The sequence below is a fragment of the Numenius arquata genome, chromosome 6, assembly GCF_964106895.1.
Source record: "Numenius arquata chromosome 6, bNumArq3.hap1.1, whole genome shotgun sequence".
Taxonomy (NCBI): domain Eukaryota; kingdom Metazoa; phylum Chordata; class Aves; order Charadriiformes; family Scolopacidae; genus Numenius; species Numenius arquata.
The window spans coordinates 57166365-57184490 of NC_133581.1; the positions used below are offsets into that span (position 1 = coordinate 57166365).

Consider the following 18126-nt stretch of genomic DNA (forward strand, 5'->3'; position numbering starts at 1 on the left):
CAGGATGCCCCAAAAAATGCTTCTTCCACCTGAAACTGAAGGTAGAGCGGCCTCACAGGAGGAAGTATTGGTGGCCAGGCCACACACAGGGCAGGTGGCACCGGCCGGCCTGAGGAGGAGCAGGGGGCAGGGGGCTGGGGTACGAGTGAGGGGGATGAAGGCCAGAGGGCGGCCGCTGTGAGGCTGGTGTCTCAGAGGGTGGCAGCACACGGGGATGTCGGTGCACAGAGGCCCGAGCTGGGAGACCAAAAACAGCAGCCGCGATGGCGACAAGCTGATTGCAGTGACCACCGCCTGATGCTGGTGAATAAAATCCTCCGAGAGCTCCACTGCCTGCTCGAGCTAGCAGGCAGGCCAGTGGCAAATGGCAGGGTTTCTAAAATTTACAATCTTTTATTTATTTTTTTTGTTGTTAAAAACGCACTAAATCTCCAATTGTCTGTCGCTGAAGTTGCCCTTACTTGATACAGGAAAATTCTTGCAATTGCCTTGAAATTTCCATTCACCATAAGCTTGCAGAAGGCTTGCCTTCTCTGACAAATGAAGCTTTACTAAGGAACAACAACATACAGCAACAACATATAAGCTGAGCTCTTGATGCAACACAATAAACAGGTATTATACAAAGCAACTGTCTTACTGCCTGTTCCCATGGCTCTGTTGGTTGTTCACAGCTCACTCCCTCTAACAGATGTTTCATGCTGTAAGTCAAGCCTGAGCCTCTCCATCTGCAGCCACAGCTCATGAAATTACCTAATTCAGCCGCACAGTGAGAACTGCTGCTTCACGGCTGCAGCGACTTCTGCCGTCTAACCTTTGCATGCAATAGCTGCTTAGGAAGTGAAATTGAACCCTGCCCTCACTGAAGTCATCATTGGATGATGCTGCAGTAGAAGGTACTTTTATATTGCCTGGTTTGGGGTCTTTTTATTACATCATTTTATCTGTTTTGAATGATCACTTCAAAAAAAAACCAAACAAGACAAGCAAGCAGCTTTCCAATCTATTTCCCATCACCCCAGAACTGAGTCAACATATTCTTACTACTAGTAATGAATCTGAAATTTCATTCAGTGATCACAAGTTACCACTATCACCTTGTTCATATTGTTTTTTCCTTCAGTCAAAATGACATATTTTTTCACTGCTCAGCCCGCTCTCCCCAGTACTCCTATGGTACAGAAAAAGTCTTGCCTTCACATTACTCAGCACACTGACCTTCAGTACCTCCTTTTCCTGCCCCAAAAAAATCTTCAACTCTGTTTGACATGGGAAGAACTTCATGAGGTCTCTGACGTCCTCACATATATAAAACCTCCCATCAAAATGAAGTTCTTGTTACCTGAGCCTTCCAAGCTGACAATAGGCATTCTGAGATTTGTGGAACAAAGACTTCCTTTTCCCACTTGGTTGTACCTGAAGTATTGTGTTCAAAGAGAAAAGCATGGTTTTATCAAAAGCTGAGCCCACCAGAGGTACTGCCTTTATGCAATACAGATGTACAATAAACACATTCTGTTCTATATGATATTACAGAGTTAGAAATATTACAAGTATGGATTAGTGATCTGAATAAAGATAGATCAGCTGAATCTGAGCTACATTTGCTTCTTGCAAAGGTTACAAGTGAATGTTGCCTTAACTACATCTGCATTGCGTTAAGGCAAAACTCCAAATTACTGAAAGAAGAAACAGGGGAATCATTCAGAATTAAAGTGGTTCCTGAAGGGCAGGATTGTCATAAAAACTGGGTCTCAAGATCTACAAGTTGGCCAATGGCAGAGCTTAGGCTAAAATTAATAAAAAGATAGATGTACTAACAAAATACCCTTGTAATTAAAGACTGGGCTGATTTTGTATACAACCAGAAATTACAGCAGAAGGCCCAATTGGCAAAGAAAGGAGCTATGAATGAGTTAATGAATTAAAATGCAAAAAAAAAGAAAACATACAAGAAGCAGAAACAAGGACAGGCAACAAAGGAGAAGTATGAAGCTATTGCTTTGGGATGGTATCAGGAAAGACAGAGCCCAGCTGGAGCTCAAGCTACTGAGGGGCATAAAGGGTAAAAGCAAAACAGTTCTGTAAATGTGCTAGTAACAAACTGAGGTTCAAAGGAACTGTGAAGCTGTAGTTGGACGGGGGAGACAACCTGGTGGCAGAAAATACAGCGAAGGCTGAAATACTCAATGATTTTTTTGCCTTGGTCTTCAAAAAGTTCCCAGACCTTCATACACACCTGCACAGCTTGAGAAAGGAGGAAATGCAAAAGTTAAGGACTGTTTAGAGAAACTGTGTGTATCCATGTCTAGTGGGATAGATGGGACCCATGGAAGGACGATGAAATAGCTGGGTGATGTGATTTTGAAGCCATATCATCCTCAGAACATGTGATGATCAGGGATGTCCGTGGAAAAAGGCTAAATACTACAGTCATCTTTAAGAAGGGTGCAGAGGTAGATCTGAGGAACTTAATACTGGCCGGCTTCAACTCAGTCCCTAGAAGGACCATGCAGCACACCTCCTTGGGATCCATTTCCAAAGAAATGAAGGACAAGGCAGCAGAGATGAAAAGTGTGGATTTAAATAGGGCAGATCAGCTCTGACCAATCCGATTGCTTTCTCTAATGAAATGACTTGCTATGTGGTCAGGGGGGAAGCAGTGAATATAATACACATCCCTCAGTGACTCCACACATCAAAGTTTTATCACTGTAAAAACTTCTCCCATAAGCTAGTCACAAGTACCTTTCCTCAGCTGCAAAGACACTTGTGGTTGCTCCAGCCTTCCAAGATCATTTGCTTCTCTTTCCCAACACTTGGACCTCCTCACTCAGGTTTGCCTGTTTTAGCTGTTTCATGTCATGGAACATCTCCCAGCTGAGTGTTCTTCAGAGCTGCTTAACTCATTTGTACAACACCTAGGACAGTAATTAGGTGTGATGATCCTCTTGTTCTGTGAGCTAATAAATCCTTGTGTATTCCAGGGCGGGGAGGGTGGTGTTTCCCAATTAGTAAATTAATCTGGATTTGTCAGTTTTCATTCAACACTAAAAATCCTAACTTAACAAGATTTGGTCTGGACATTTTACACCTCCAAGATAATTGTCTTCTTACATTAGCTCCAGTTGGGTGAATGTTTTGGGCAGGTCTTTGTCCAGCCATATAGATACAACACATCTTATTGCCTTCAGTCAATCACACCCTGCTTTTCTCTTTTTACAGATTAAAAAAAACACCTTGCAAATCAGTGCCTGTGTATTTAGTTTCTGGGTTTTTCTTTTTATTTTTTATTCTTTTTAGAAGATGAGGATGCAAAGATGATCATTCTGCTGAATTCCCTCTTTTGTGTTTATTTATTCACATTTTACCTTACAAGTTCACCTTGTCTTTTTACACTTAGGGGAGTTTCAGCTTATTCCATTAAAATATTTTAAATCAGTTCTTTGTAGCTCTTCTTCCTAGATTATTTCTTAAAACATCAAAAATGCTTATGACAGGTTGTTTACTTTAGGGAGCTGTCATTATTTTTATCATAAAAGTTTAAACTGAAAAAAGAAAGAAAATATTGCTGTGGTTTTTTAAGCGAAGGTGAATTTAACTCAAATTCTACACTGATTGGGCCCACACTTATACCGTTCTAATAGAGGAATAATCAGACATCTGATTACACCAGTAACTAGCATAATTGGAACCAGAATCAGGCCAGAAGCCTCATGCATCTACTGCCCTCTCGAGGTTTGCCAAAGGTAATGCCAGCAATTAAAAGATTCCACTCACTGGGAAGTTAGGAATCCATGCTACTATTTTCTCTGTAGCTGGCCTGCTCCTGCAATCCTACAAAAACTCGGAATTGCAGCCAAAGTGTGGCAGGGCTTATCTGTTAGCATTAAGTACTGATACTCGTCTCAGAAGATAACATCATCATTTAACCAAAGCTCTGATCCTGCAGAGGATTAGCACCCACATTTGATCCGCACACAGCAAAGTAACCACTTATTCCACTGGGATCAAATTTGCAAAAGCAAATTATTCTATTTCTTTGTGAGATTGGAGGGAGAAGCTGTAAAAGTATTCTTTGCTTCCTGTAGGGACATGGGAACTGTCAACTGCAATGTGCAAGCAGCATTTCAAATAATACGTATTTTTAATATATATTTCTATTAGCAAATAAGGCAATTGTGTCTAATACTAACACATTGCAGAAATCTGACTAAAACAGATGTCCTATTTATTCTTTTCAGCTTAATTCCAAGTTATTTTGAGCTCTTCTTAGAGCAGCATTGTCATACATTACCAAATATATAATCTCAAAAAATAAATCCAGACTTATTTATAAACATTACTTCACTAGGACAAAGGATATTTTTCATTCAGATGCAACCGGCCTACTTTGAGAACCTGTCACTTTGTGGATTTCAGATACTTAAACACAGGGAACAATTTAATTCTTTGTATAATCTGCATTCAGTCTACTGATTAAGATGGATCTAGCCTTGGAAAGTGCTCTGCTCACGTGTTATCTTTTCAGTTAAAATTGTCTTTCAGAAAATAGTCTTCACGTGTTTATACCTGTAGTTTTGCACAGTGCCACAGCGACAGAGACTGACACGGGGAGCAGAGAGCTCTCGATTCACCTCCTGCAGCTTATGGGACAATTTCCATTTGGACTGCAATTGTCCTTGCACGGGCTACTTGTTATCCATCTAGAGAAGGTCCTGGGCAACCAGCTCTAGGTGGCTCTGCTTGAACAGAGAGCTTGGACAAGATGACCTCCAGAGGTCTCTCACCTCAACTTTTCTGTGATTCTGTGAAAAGTAACATATACAGTGACTCTCTATCCTGCAGTCTTGGTAGATCACGTGCAATTACCAAAGCCATCTCATTTTCCACAGCTCTCTATCAGGGTCTATTCATGCTTTCTCAAGGAAAATTCCTTCATATCCCTTAGCCAGAAGGAGGTTCTTAGGTTATTAAGAAGTCACTTAACCAACCACTTCGGTGGGGAAGGTGCAGCCATCAGTTTGTGCATCTGTGCTCAAAAGCATCATGTCAACCTGTGACTAGCACATCTGATAAGTACAGTGACTTCAGGTATTCCCAAAGGAAAGGAAGTAACAGGTGAACATTTATGCGCTAAAATTTCAGCACAAACACCTTTTTCATTTTAGCCAAATTATAAAAATAGCAATCACGGTGTACTTGGCTCAACTTACCTTTGATGGGCCAAAAATCAAAAAACAGAATTGAGTAAAGATCTGTTTGCCATGAACATCCTGGATGCCCTGTTCTGCAGAGGCTGCGGCAGTCTGCTCCTCCACACATCCACTGCCCAGCTCTGCTCCTGGGGCATTTTTTGTCTTTCTTGGAAACTGCCACTAACCACCACTTGCTCTAGGACGCCAAACTGGTGCTTGCAATCAAATGAAAGGTCCAGGGTCTCTTGCTAGTGTTTGGGGTTAAGTTACCTTCCTGCTTGGAAGCCGGCAAGGATTTTTCTGCTCCGATTAGATTGCCAGGGACTACCAAAGTACTGCATTTCAGGTGGCCAACTTCCTCCTGTCACCTGGGCATTTCGCTTAAAATTGTTTGCTATTGCAGAGAACCCCAGACGTTGTCGTATGCCTTCGCTCCCGTGACAAAGCGCAAATTTCATGTTGCATTTTTGTGAGCAAAGTATTAGTTCTGCAATAGAAGTTAAAATCCCTTTTGTGGCTGGCGGCTCATTCACAGAGGAAACGGCACAAAGCAGACCTGCCTGAGCAAAGCGTCTGTTACCCAAGGACAGTTGGGAGGATTAGCTCTGATGGCAATCTCTCTTTCCAGACCTGTCTTTCCTCCAGTGAAAAAACACTCTGCAAACAGTTTTAGCTTCAAAGAGTCTGTGATAAAATCCTCATTTTCTAAAGGACAAAATACACACTCTGTTAAGTTCTGCAACAAGTTAACTCTCCAGTTTTCTGCTTTTACAGTGACAAAAATGGAGTACGGTTCCATTGTTGGGTTCGGTGCCATCATATAGAGGGTGTCATCTCCATTCACCTCTTCCTTTTGCAGGGGAGCAGGAGCAAGTGTGAAATGAGAAGTTATGTCTTCCCATGCTGCAGCACTGCTCACACCACGGCGCTCGATCCATCTGGGCTATTTTTTCCCCTCAGTGCAGCACGTAAATACCTGGAGTTTGGAGGACAGATAACAACAACCTGTACGGGGAGGGTCACATTTTGAACCCAACTAGGGAGGCAGCATTGCTTGAAACCACCAGCTCCTCAGCAGCTCATAGTCCCAGCTTGGCCCTTTGACTGCCGGCCCGGCTGGCTGTCGGTGCCTCTCCTTACAGCCTGTCTTCCGCCTTTGGACAAGCAGGAGGGGTCTCAGCAGCTGGGCTTCTATGGAGACAGTGCCCGTGGTAACAAGAAGAGATCTGAGGCTCATTCACCGCTCTTTTAGCTGTTTCATCGCACATCAAAAAGGTGCAGCAAGTAGTATTTTGCTCAGCTATAAACCCTGTACATTTTCTGGAAAAATTCAATACAAGTCCTTCTAAAAAGCAGCACTAACAAAAATATACTCGCTCTAGGAAGACTAGAGACCAGCAGTGCTACAAACCACTTGTAACTCTACTTGATTAGCCAGGTGTGACATGTCTGCAGATTAGGATAGCTCAGTTTAAGCTGCCCACACGTTTCAATCAGTAATTCGAGCCATCCTGTAATGCTGACATCTCCAGCAGGAAAAATGAAAAAAATCTGTCTCCCATGGTAGCACTCCGTGCAGGTCATACCAGATAGGGTCTTACAAAATCCATACCAGTTCAGAGCCAAGGCTCAAACACGCCTATGCTACTACAGAAAACAGTGAAATATGTACCAGCCCCCAGTATGCAGTTGAAAAGGAGTTCACCGTTGAATCGGTAGGGGAAAAAAATTACAGCAGCAATGCAATCTCTTCTTCTTTGTTACTTTACTAATTATATTGGCTACTTCGTAACAATCTAGTATCAACCAAACTTTTCTGGGTCTCCACCTAGCTTCAGGTTTTCACACAACTATGCTCCCTTGCTAAACTTTTATTAATAACCTTTTAAAAGCAATAGAGTTCCCCGTGCTATCTGTAGACTATGAACTGTGGCCCGTGAGTCACTGCTGTCTCTCCTGAGGCTGAAAGGTCGGCAGCTACACAGAGGTGAGCTCTAACCTATACGGAAGCGTGCACCCAGGGGCCGCAGAGGCCATCCCCACGTTATTTCAGCCTCATCTCAGTCAGCATTATGGTTCCGAGTTACCCTGGTAGCATGATTTATACGCATGCTTCAAAAGTGGCTAATTCCCTGAGTGGTCTCAATATTAGGGAAAAGAGGAGAAAATGACAGGGCTGCCATGCCTGGGGCTTTGTGAGACACAGGCTCTTTTCCTACTAAAGTATATTGGTCTTTGGCCGCTCTCTAGCCAGAGAAACGCCCCCTCAGTGTGCACAGTTCCGATGCGTTAAGCTGACTGCAGGCCGTGACACAGCACATGTATTGCTGCCCGGGAAAGGCAAAGGACAGCCCATTGCTCATCCCGCACACACAGGCTTCCAAGCAAACTCTTACCCCTCTTCATGGCAAGTGCCCCACACAGCTGGATACCTGCAGGCGAGCAGGGAATAGGATGGAAAGACACAGGCTGGACAATCTACAGGTGTCGGGAACAGCCTTCATTGTTAAAGCACACAGTGATTATTTTGCTTCCTTTTTGCCAAAAAACAATTTATGGACATTGATTTAATTGTTTATCTTTTAGCATCGCAGTCCTTTCTTCAGACAAAAGCTTACACTATTATGCACAATCTGCTATCCTCAACAAGATTTTACATTACATTCAGAGCAGAGCAACAGCTTCATTAATTTTTCCATCTGTTCTGTTCAGGCTTGCTGGCTTTCATGTAACATTTAACTTTTGTGCGAACCCAAAATGCCAAAAGCTAAACTGAGCTCAATTCTATTGTGCTTCACAATCTGACAGGGAGATAATACAGTTGTTTGCCTCAGATTTGGTAGGAGAACAGGATGGGCTCCTGGTCACCGTTCATCAACTATTATTTTTAACCAAGGAAAAAAGGGAATATTGGGAAATGCAATTTTTCAAACACACCTTTGAGTGTTGGAGGCAGCCGTGGGATCACTCTTCAGTGTCACTGTCCCACAGGCCAAGCTATGAGGTTCTAGGAATTTGACAGTATTTGTATTTCTAAGCAAATCCGTGTGCCTTTAAGCAATTTAACTTTCGGTTGAGCCTGTTAAATGTGTGTCTAAACCTGGTACCTTGTGAGTTATCCCATCCAAGCAGGAGATGACAGTCTAAAGTTAACAATCCACTACCTTTTGCCAAGCAAGAGGAAAGCAAATTATTTACAGTTGGTATAAAAACAAAAACAAACCAAAAGAGAAAAGATGAAATAGAGTGGCTAAAAAATTCCTCAACTCTCCAAACAGAAAAAAAAAATCCCAAAGCCGTAACGTAACATGGATTCAATTACTGTAAAGCGTTTCCAAAGGTTCTCAGCGTACCAGCTGTGTCGCTCCCAGGCCTGTGAAGTGGGGGGAGAGGAGGAGCCAAGCCATGGCACTCACCACAGCAGCTCAGGGCCAGCCAGAAACCCAGCGGCAGAGGTTTGCTGTCTCACCAGTGCAAGAGGAGAGCCCTGCCAGGGGATGTTCCTGCCTTCTTTCCAGAATACTTACAACTCCGCATGGATGGCAAGGAGTCTGGTTTTGATGTTCCGTCAGAAATGCTTAGCGCTTTGAGGTTTTCACCTGTATAAAGATGGAATCATCATCCACGTTTTGGATGATGGCTTTTATTGCTCTAAACGGCTTGTTCCAAAATAGGTCTTCAACACAGTTTCTTTCCCTGAACGAAGGGCAGCTCTCACACTTACGAGGTTCAGCAAACCTTTACCTAATCTTTAATGTGCTAGCAGTAGGAGCTCTGTGTTGTGGGCTGGTCTAAACACATGGACATAATAAATAGGCTGCAAGTACAGGACTTAAGGCAACAAATAGAGAAGAAAAATTCAGGTGCTTGTGTAGCCCATACATCCTGAAAAGCTGTCCAGAGAAAAAGGCAGCAAGCTGAAAATAAGCGCCTTATAGACCAGGCACTACGCAAGGACCTCCAACCACAATGTGCTTTTCTATACGATGTCCAAACATGGGCAACAAGAATATCTAAGAACACGACCAGCTGTCACATTGTTATGAGCCTCCATCTGATTTCATGATCCTGGCAAAACATTAACTTCAGATTCACCCATGTTGTTCTCCGAGACAAATGTACTTCCCAGATGGCAATTGCTTCAGGCACATATGTGTCCAGTGAGGAAGTTTGTATCGAGAACAGATTTTTTACTGTTCTAACGCTCACAACCTGCCTAACAAAGCAGAGAAAGCAGCACCTGACTTGCTCCCCTCCGACTGCCCAGGGATAATTTTCAGTCTTCAACTTTCCAGTCCTTAACAGAAGAGTCAGCAACTGCTTCATCCCAGTAGCAGAAGGCTACTTTTTCCAACTCTAAGGCCTCGTATTTTTCATAACGAGATTTTACCAACTCTTCCTCTGATTTCCAATCTGCGTCCAGCCAAAACCAAGTATTTAAAGAAATCATTGCAAAGCCTGCTATCCCACATAAATATCCCCCCTTGTGATAAGATGGCTGTGTGATGTATATATTGCACAGATCAGCAGCATCTCTTCACCGAGAAACCTAGTAATACAGATGTTAGCAAGGACAGCAAAGAGCAGCAATTTATCTTTTTTAAACCACTTTCTCCTGTAGCACAACCCTACAATATAATATTTTGATTTTAAATATTGATCAATTCTCAGTCATAACAAACAGCTTACTTCCCCTGGTGTAGCTCACCTGTCCTATGTAAATGGGCAAGAGGTGTTAGATCAAGTAGATGAATGAGATGTTAAAGAGGTTCCTGGGGCTGGACAGCCTTCACCCAGGAGTTGTGAAGGAAGTGAAACATGGAAGGGCAGGGGTGCCAGGGAAGTGTATCATTACAGAGGGTCACTGGGCCAGAGGACTGGCAGGCTGCTGCCCAGCTCACTCTTGACCACAAAAAGGGCTGTTGAGGGAATCATGCAAGTTAGAGACTGACGAGTCTGGTAAGATCATAGAGGCTATCATAAAAAACAAGACTTATGAGCCTATGGATAGACATGGGGTTTTGGGCAAGAGCCACCACGATTCCTACAAAGGAAAATCCTGTCTCACTAATCCCACAGTGTCTTTGGAAGAGGTAAATAAGCAGGAAGATAAAGGTAATACATTAGACATTTGCATTTTCAAAAAGTCACTGACAATGGTAAAAACTTCTAAGTTACAAAAGAAGTTAATGTTGCCACATGTGACGGTGTGCTCCCCCCACTCCCCAACCTGACCTGTACCTCCCATGACCCTGCTCAAGCGATAACCACCCATGCCGGTGGTAACGGACACATCTGGTTGTGATGGCTGCACCCGCCTCGACGTGGACTCAGGGGAGACAGGTAACAACACAACAGCCAAGGGCTAATTTGAGCAATGCACCCACCTGACCCCGAACCTGATCAATGTCCGACTCAAGCCAAATTTGGAAGAAACTAACATCCGTCGTCAGTACACAGACACGGCCTGCCCCAAAATTAGCGAGCAGCCCAAGAGCCCTTTGAGCTCTCCCGCAGGGCAGGGCTGTGTGCCACCATCTCCCCGTGAGCAGGGAGGCCCCTCAAGGTTACGCCTGCTGCAGAGATCCCTTACTGCTCCATACTGACTGAATTCCTTGCCACAGCAAATCCTCAGTAAGTGACTAACAGCTTGTTAAACTTTGCAAGCTTCACTAAGATGTGCATCTTAGATTCATTGTGCACATGTAATCTTTCAGACATAAACCGTTGACCAAGTCTGGGACCAGGATTGGATCCAGCAGCACTTGAGCTCCTCCGAGCAGGAGTTTAGAAAGCAAGAGGGTCCTCTCAGCCTTGTAACTCAACGGGAGGGTCTCCCTGTCCTGGGTTGAGAGACACAGGACTAGCTTTTCTTCTAATGCTGGGGAAAATTGCACTTTTAGAAGACTCTAGTGTCTGAATTTGTGAAAATATTTACTTTATAGCCAGCCAGGCTCCGTGGGATTCAAGGTTTTAGTGTTTTCGGGCCTTGCCAGGGTCAGGGACAAGGAGGAGCAAGGCCTGGGCATTTGACCCAGGCTGGCCAACAGGAATATTTCATACCATGAATGTCACATTCAATATAAATTAGAAAAGTTTGCTGCGTAGCTGGCTCTCTCCCTGATGGCGGCGGTCCAGACAACTCCTTGCCCCGGTGCCGGAGCCCTGAGGCCTTCCCTTCCTCCTGAAGCCATTGCGCTCCCAGTGTCCGACATCTGCTGTCCCTGCTGGGAGTGCACAGCTTCCTGCTGATAGAATCGGCTGAGTATAATTCCTGTATATCTTATATCGGTATCGGGATTAATACTGGTTCTTTAGTATTATTGTTAATTATTTAGTCTTAGTCTATTAAATCGATGTATATTTGAACCCTTGTGTTTCTTTGTGTTCCCCGATTCCCCTTTCCAGGTGGGGAGGGGTCATCGGGTGATAGAATAATTGTCTAACGACAGTAGATTGTTATGGGTTCTCTCAAACCGTAACACCCCAACAGGTCTGACTTACCCTGTCCTCTATGCAGTAAATAACCAAGTGCACCTTGCCATCAAATCCTGTTAAACCACTGTTCCATTTACTACCAAACTTCGTTAAATAACTGTTTTATATCAACAAACATATTGCTGCTTACCTCTTACGAGTAAAGCATCACTCCATCTGCAACACCGAGAGACTGGATAAAAGAACCTATTGCAGGTGAAAGGTGGTTAAAGGGTAGGAAGAAAAGCACCAAAAAAAATCCATTATCATGACTTGGTGATTAATTGATTTATTAGCCAAACAGTATGTAACTGTCAAATAAACCGAACATATGTAGTGTTATGAGAAAAATTTTTAAGCTATTTATTAGCTATGACAAAGTCTAGAGGGCTACTGAAATTTTCTCTCCTAAACTGCCATTGTTAACAGTTCATTATCTCCGTAAGTTAAATAAGTCTGATACCAGCTATTGTATGAATAAAAATGGTGAAGTTATTCTAAATTTTATCATTACTACCTTTATTTCCACATTTCATTTCAAGCACCGACAGAAACCAGCACAATAAATACAAAAAGTGAGAGAAAACCATGTATTTTATTTGTATTGAGGCAAAAGGAGCTCGTTTCGTTTAGATCAAAGACATGGAGAGCAATTTATTTAATCAAGTTTTTGAGAATTTACAGAAAACAGAAAAAATCCCTCATGCTTATCACATCGGTATATGATCGGATTTCCTATGTCAAAACTCTGTCTCTCTTCCTTTAGACTTGGCACAATGTTTTACTGCCCACTACCACGTTTCACATCTTTACTTGTCAAAATGTCGTATTACCCATGTAAACATCTGGTTTATGTGTAAACTTCAACAAGTAAACGGGAAAGCCCACGAACTTATCCACCTAAAAAAAATCAAGTATGAACTAAATATCAAATTAATTACATCACATTCTACATAATACTGTTTCAACAAGAACTACAGCCTGTTGAATTCATAACAAAAAGGATGCAGAAACAAAAAGCAGACGTGCAGTGTCATGCATTAGTGTAATAACATTATAAGGCAATAATAAAAAAAGGTAATTTTTTTTTTTAAAGTATACTCGCCAAGACAAAAATCAAGGCTGTGCTCTTAGTCAGTTCATTTTGGTAGTGTAGGATTTCTTCTTAGCTCAAGCTAAAAGTGTTAACTTTTGAGCATATTCATCTGTTACTGTGTATGATAATAGATACTTTTGTCAAAAATATAACACGTATATTTAAATTTTGTGCAATAACAGATTTTTTTACTTTTTCAGTTCAAATTCGTTATGTGGAAATAAAGAAAAACTCTGTTCCCAAAGAACCAATTAGGGTAAGTGGGAAGCAATATTTGAAATGAAATACTCCTAAAATGAACACTACATAAACAATAATATCTCTGCAGGAAAGAAAAGTTCAGCAGCCTAAGTCAAGAGACCGAGTTAATACTATTTTTATATGCTTTCTGTTGCTTCTTTGTTCACTTCGTGCTCAAAATGAGTAAGCAAAGGTAGTCATATGGCAGTCTGGAAAGCCCAACATCGCCAAAGATTTCCTTTATTGTTCAACGTGCCCTTGTAGTGCGGTGCAGAATCAACCCCAACCGTTTCGAAAGGAAACTGAAATCACCTCTCCAAGTTGTTGTAAGTGATCCCAAAGTAATTATAGTATCACAGTAATCAAAATGACTGTTCTTTTTCCTCTAATTATAACTTAATCTACTACCTGTCATTTTTACAAACTGCAATTCACATTAAAACATCTGCTGATAACAAAAGCTTTTCTTTGAAAACAACACTGCTTTACATCTAGTCAGGCAGCTTGTGCATACCAGAGCGTTCTGTCGAGAGAGACACGGAAAAGAGTAAAGGAGAAGGAGCTGAAATATGGCTACAGCTTATCTGTGCCTCTAATGCACGGCAGAATCTCAGGCAGCACTAGAGACAGCCAGTTTCTTCAGATGATCCATAAATACTTGCAAGCTGACATCATCAGTAAGAATGGGTGCTCCAGACTCCTATAAAATAACAGAAAACAAGAAGAACTGATTATACTCGTTGCGAAGATAAAGCATTTTAAGGCACAATACGTTCCATTAAATAAACACTTTATAAATTTAGAAAGACCTTAGAAGCCTATCATTGCTGAAATCCTCTGACAAAAAAAACAGCAGACTGTACATTTACATAAATTTTCATATGTTTACATAAATTCAGGCATAAACCACAACTGCGCTCTCTTCCATATCAAGGCATACACAGCAATGAGCTGCAGAATAGCAAGATATTTCCATCGACCACACAGAACTCAAGAGTTTTTGACAGCTGCCAAATACTAACTTACACAGTTTTAGAAGTAAATAAACGTTCCATGCCACAGTTCCTGTATCATTCCTATCTCAGTGGAGCAAAGGCAAGAGAAATAGAAACAGCAAGTGACACAAATCAGTATCTGTCATGGAAACTCAGACGCATCAAAATGGTGAAAGGAGGAAACAAATCCACTAAGGGTCTGATTTGACACCGAGTGAAGGTCAACCAGCTTTCTCGAGGAAAGCTGGGCCAGTTCTCTCCTACAGCTCTCTGCCACCTCAGAGAAACACCAAATACAACATCTGAAGGTCATTGCCAGTGCAAAATCAGATCACAAAAGGCTAAAAAAAAAAAAAAAAACAAACCCTATTGAGTGGATTTGTGCAATTTACTTTTTTACTTCAGAAGTAATTTTCAGAAATCCAGGAAGTTCAAACCGGTTATCTTTTAATTACTATTTTTAAACAAATTTACAGTCTAAATAAAACAGCAGTTAAGTCCTTTGAAACCAATCTGCCATTACTTCTGTTTACAGATACAGGAAGAATTCCTATAAATCCCAACAATTCAACCTTTTCCAAGGTCCTAAGCACCCATATTTCCAAATGAAATCAGAGCTGTCTGAACGCTTACAAAATCTTGCAAAACACAGACATGAAAGTCTTAACGAGGATGCTTAGAACTGGTGCCCCTTTTTGAGAACTGGCCAAACCCAGTTCTTGGTTAATGATCACGGGATGAATCCCTGAGCAGCAGGAGTTCTTACATCACTACCATACGCTTGACAACCTACGCAGCCGCTCTCAGGGAAGGCCCACTAAATTATTATCAACTAATGGTGGCAAGATGAGAATAAAGCATGTTCTGCTTCCAAGCCTGCCAAATGCTAACCCTGTGCTCTCTTATTTAAGAAGCTACAAGGAAATTACGAGTGGTTGAATTCTGGGGCAGGACGCAATTTGCCACCTTGTGTCTTACGCATGGAAGGACAGTACATCATCCTCTAGTGAATAAACCACCAAAGGAGCTGAGAGACCCGTAAGAAAAGAGATCCCTCACGATGACTGCTAGCGGTAATCCAGGGTAATTAAAACCAATGCAGAGTTTATTCCTGAAGCTGATCATCCCATCCAACACGCGCAAACAGGCAGCTGCTACCGCCACCACCAACAGCAGTAGCTTTACTCCGAAGACTGGGAACCCTTCATTCCAGTAGGCAAGGTGGCAGAGTATTTTATTTGCTGGGGAATAAAGTGAAAACCAGCAAGATCCCAATGTACAGATCTGAAAAGTACATCAAAATTAGCTTTGATTTTTCACAGACCACCTTAAGTTTAGTCTTCTGTTAATTCAAAATTTTGATCTAAGGCATAAAATGAGAATTTAAATTTAATTAGCAGTGATTTGGTGACAGCTAGTTGGGCATTCGATAAGATTTCTGCCATCGACCTCTTCTTTCATTTCAAATTGCAAATTCCCCATAGTTACCAAGACAAAAAAGATTTAAAAAAAAAAAAAGATGAAAATGATGGCATTCTCAAATAAATATCCTATCAAATATAATCTGAAAATTTCAACTGCATCTTCAAAGACTAACCAACATAATAGAGCTGTATAAAAAGTTTATAGTATATAAACCATTATATAGTATAGAAAACATTTTCAAAAAATAAGGCATGAAGTTTAAAAAAAAATATTTTCTTACAATATTAAAAACCAAGCTAGTCAATTCATCTCCTGAAACATGGTTTCAGTGGTGTCTGGGTGCCCTCTGCAGGTCAATGTGGACTAACAAATTTTTCTGTACACTTTCAGTTATGCACAAAATAAAATTACATTAAAAAATCCAGGAAGCTCATGAGAAAAACTCATGAGCAAAACCAGTTGAGTTTAGAATTTTCTCCCAACAGTTTCAGTTTGCGTTTCATAATTTGTACTTGGTTCAACTTTGTTCACAAAAACCCCTGCAAATACAGGAGGATATTACGTTGAGCACACAAGCTGTAATTCCACTGGGGAGACGAACACACATTTTCTTATGTGCCCTAGAACAGAATTCTTTTCAACATTAAAAGGGAAAATTGTCTTTTCTACAATGGACAAAGAGTTTCACTCTCCAGCATGAAAAATTTTCTTAGAGATCAGTTCAACAGTTGTTTTGCATTTGCATTTACATTTGGAATACTGTTTCATTTGTTTACTAATTAAATGAGGGGGAAACAGTCGTCCTGTACCATTGGAAACGTCAAACCTTCAAAAATTTCCAGGTAATGTTTAGATAAAAACAAGACCTTCCAAACTACGGGGTTTTTGTGTATGTTGTGGAGAAAACATGATGAAAAGACACACTAACAGATTGCTGGTTATTGACTTTAGAGGCAGGAGAGCTGGAGGGACAGTCAAATCATGCTGTCCCTGACTCGGAACAAATTTTTCAGGTCTTTTCACTCTGGATCTCGGTGCTCTTCCTTGTCTGAAGTTCCATCAGAACCAACACATCTCTATGAAAACGGACCTTGATAGAACTTAACTGAGAAAAATCACTGCCAGAAAATTGCTGGAGAGTGCTCTCACTCATGACTTAAACACTGTACACCCTTGAGCAAAGTACTCTGAAAGGACAATTAATATGTAGTTTCAACTGTCTGATGTCATTACATTTTCAGGAGAAAATGACACTGCAGTAGCATTCGCCCACAGCAGTGTTTCTCTTCCCACTATAAAAGCTGAATTTGGAAGGAGAACATGGAACTGGGATGCAACGTTCAAGAATACAAGCTGCTCCAGAAAGTTTAACTTCTGAACTCTTACGTTAATTTCCTTCCTAAAGACAAGATTTGAAAAACTGATTCCTGGTCACCCGGGCTACAAAAATTCTGAAAACATCAGTACACAGGTACTGGTGCACTTTTCAGCTCTTGCTTATAACTAACTACAAAATTTATTTCCCCTATTGCAAAAAGGTCCCTTGGTTTTCATGTGTGGTAAGTGCTCTCATTCTAAGGAATTTGAAGGCATCTGTCTAAGAAAGATGGCTACACACGAAAGTAGCCTCACAGAAGCTTAAAACAGCAAACCAGATCATTTTTGTCTGAAGAAATGAAATCCATTTTTCTTAACTTTTGCAATTTTGGTGGCAACAGGCCAAAACTGCATTTCTTTTTCGGTTTCAAAACTTGGCATTATTACTTACATGTATGCAATCTGTCACTTGATTTCTGAAACAGGGAAAAAGAACATAAAATCATGCACACAAGCTTCATCAGCCGATTCATACTTACCTGTCCCCATGCATACATATTGTTATGAGTCTGAGAGGGATTTACTTTTGAAAGCAGGAAACGAGCCTTTAAAAAACAAAACACAGGAAATAATCTTCTCAAATAGATGTTTCTTGTACTCAGAAAAAATCGCATGTGTATGTAATATACCATTTCTATTATTTGGAGATAAAAACGTGCGCAGATACCTCTTCAGAGGAGCAAGTAGCATCTCTATAAAGCCACTCCCTGAATTCTATAGCTATAATGCAGAACTGCTAACAACTTGTCAATGCAGCAGAAAGTAATCTTTCGTCTTTTTCTAAGCACTAGCAAAGCAAATGCGACTATCAATAAAATATTAGTAAGTTTCAAAGAATACTTCTGGTATTGGTCCAGAGACACTAACAAGTACTACCTTTTTTGTCTTAAACACCTCACCCAAGGAATCTGAGAGTCCAAGTCAGGATTCGCAAATTAAGCAAAAAGCTAATATTAAATATCTGGTTCCATAAAAGCTTTAAAATTCAAAATTTTCTCTTACAACTTACATACATTTTAGCACAGAAATGCACGTTTACTACCAATATTACTAACACATCACTTCCTAGATTATATAATATATATTTTACTATACCTGGCTTCCTCCATGCTCTGTATCAATGTATCTGGGCATTGGAAATCTGGAATGGAGAATTTCTTGGGCATCATCTATTGGAGCTTGTAGCAGGTGATGAAAGTTTTCATATTCCGGCATATCTTGGTATCCTGATTTACGCCACTGAGCTATTGTCTGGGGATAGAGGGAAGAAAGAAGTTTAGAAATGATTCACCCATCTTTCTGAGAGGATATACAGGGC

General features: G+C 41.2%; 1 protein-coding gene across 1 annotated transcript in view; it reads right to left on the reverse strand.

Moving 5' to 3' along the window:
- Nucleotides 1-11950: 11950 nt before the first annotated feature.
- SEC23A (SEC23 homolog A, COPII coat complex component) overlaps nt 11951-18126 on the reverse strand; it is a 28881-nt gene continuing 22705 nt past the window's right edge. Inside the window, exons 18-20 of the mRNA XM_074148395.1 lie at nt 17904-18059; nt 17288-17353; nt 11951-13711 (exon numbers count right to left, since the gene is read on the reverse strand). Coding sequence (XP_074004496.1) covers nt 13622-13711; nt 17288-17353; nt 17904-18059 — 312 coding nt within the window. The 3' untranslated portion in view covers nt 11951-13621. The remainder of the gene's footprint in view (nt 13712-17287; nt 17354-17903; nt 18060-18126) is intronic.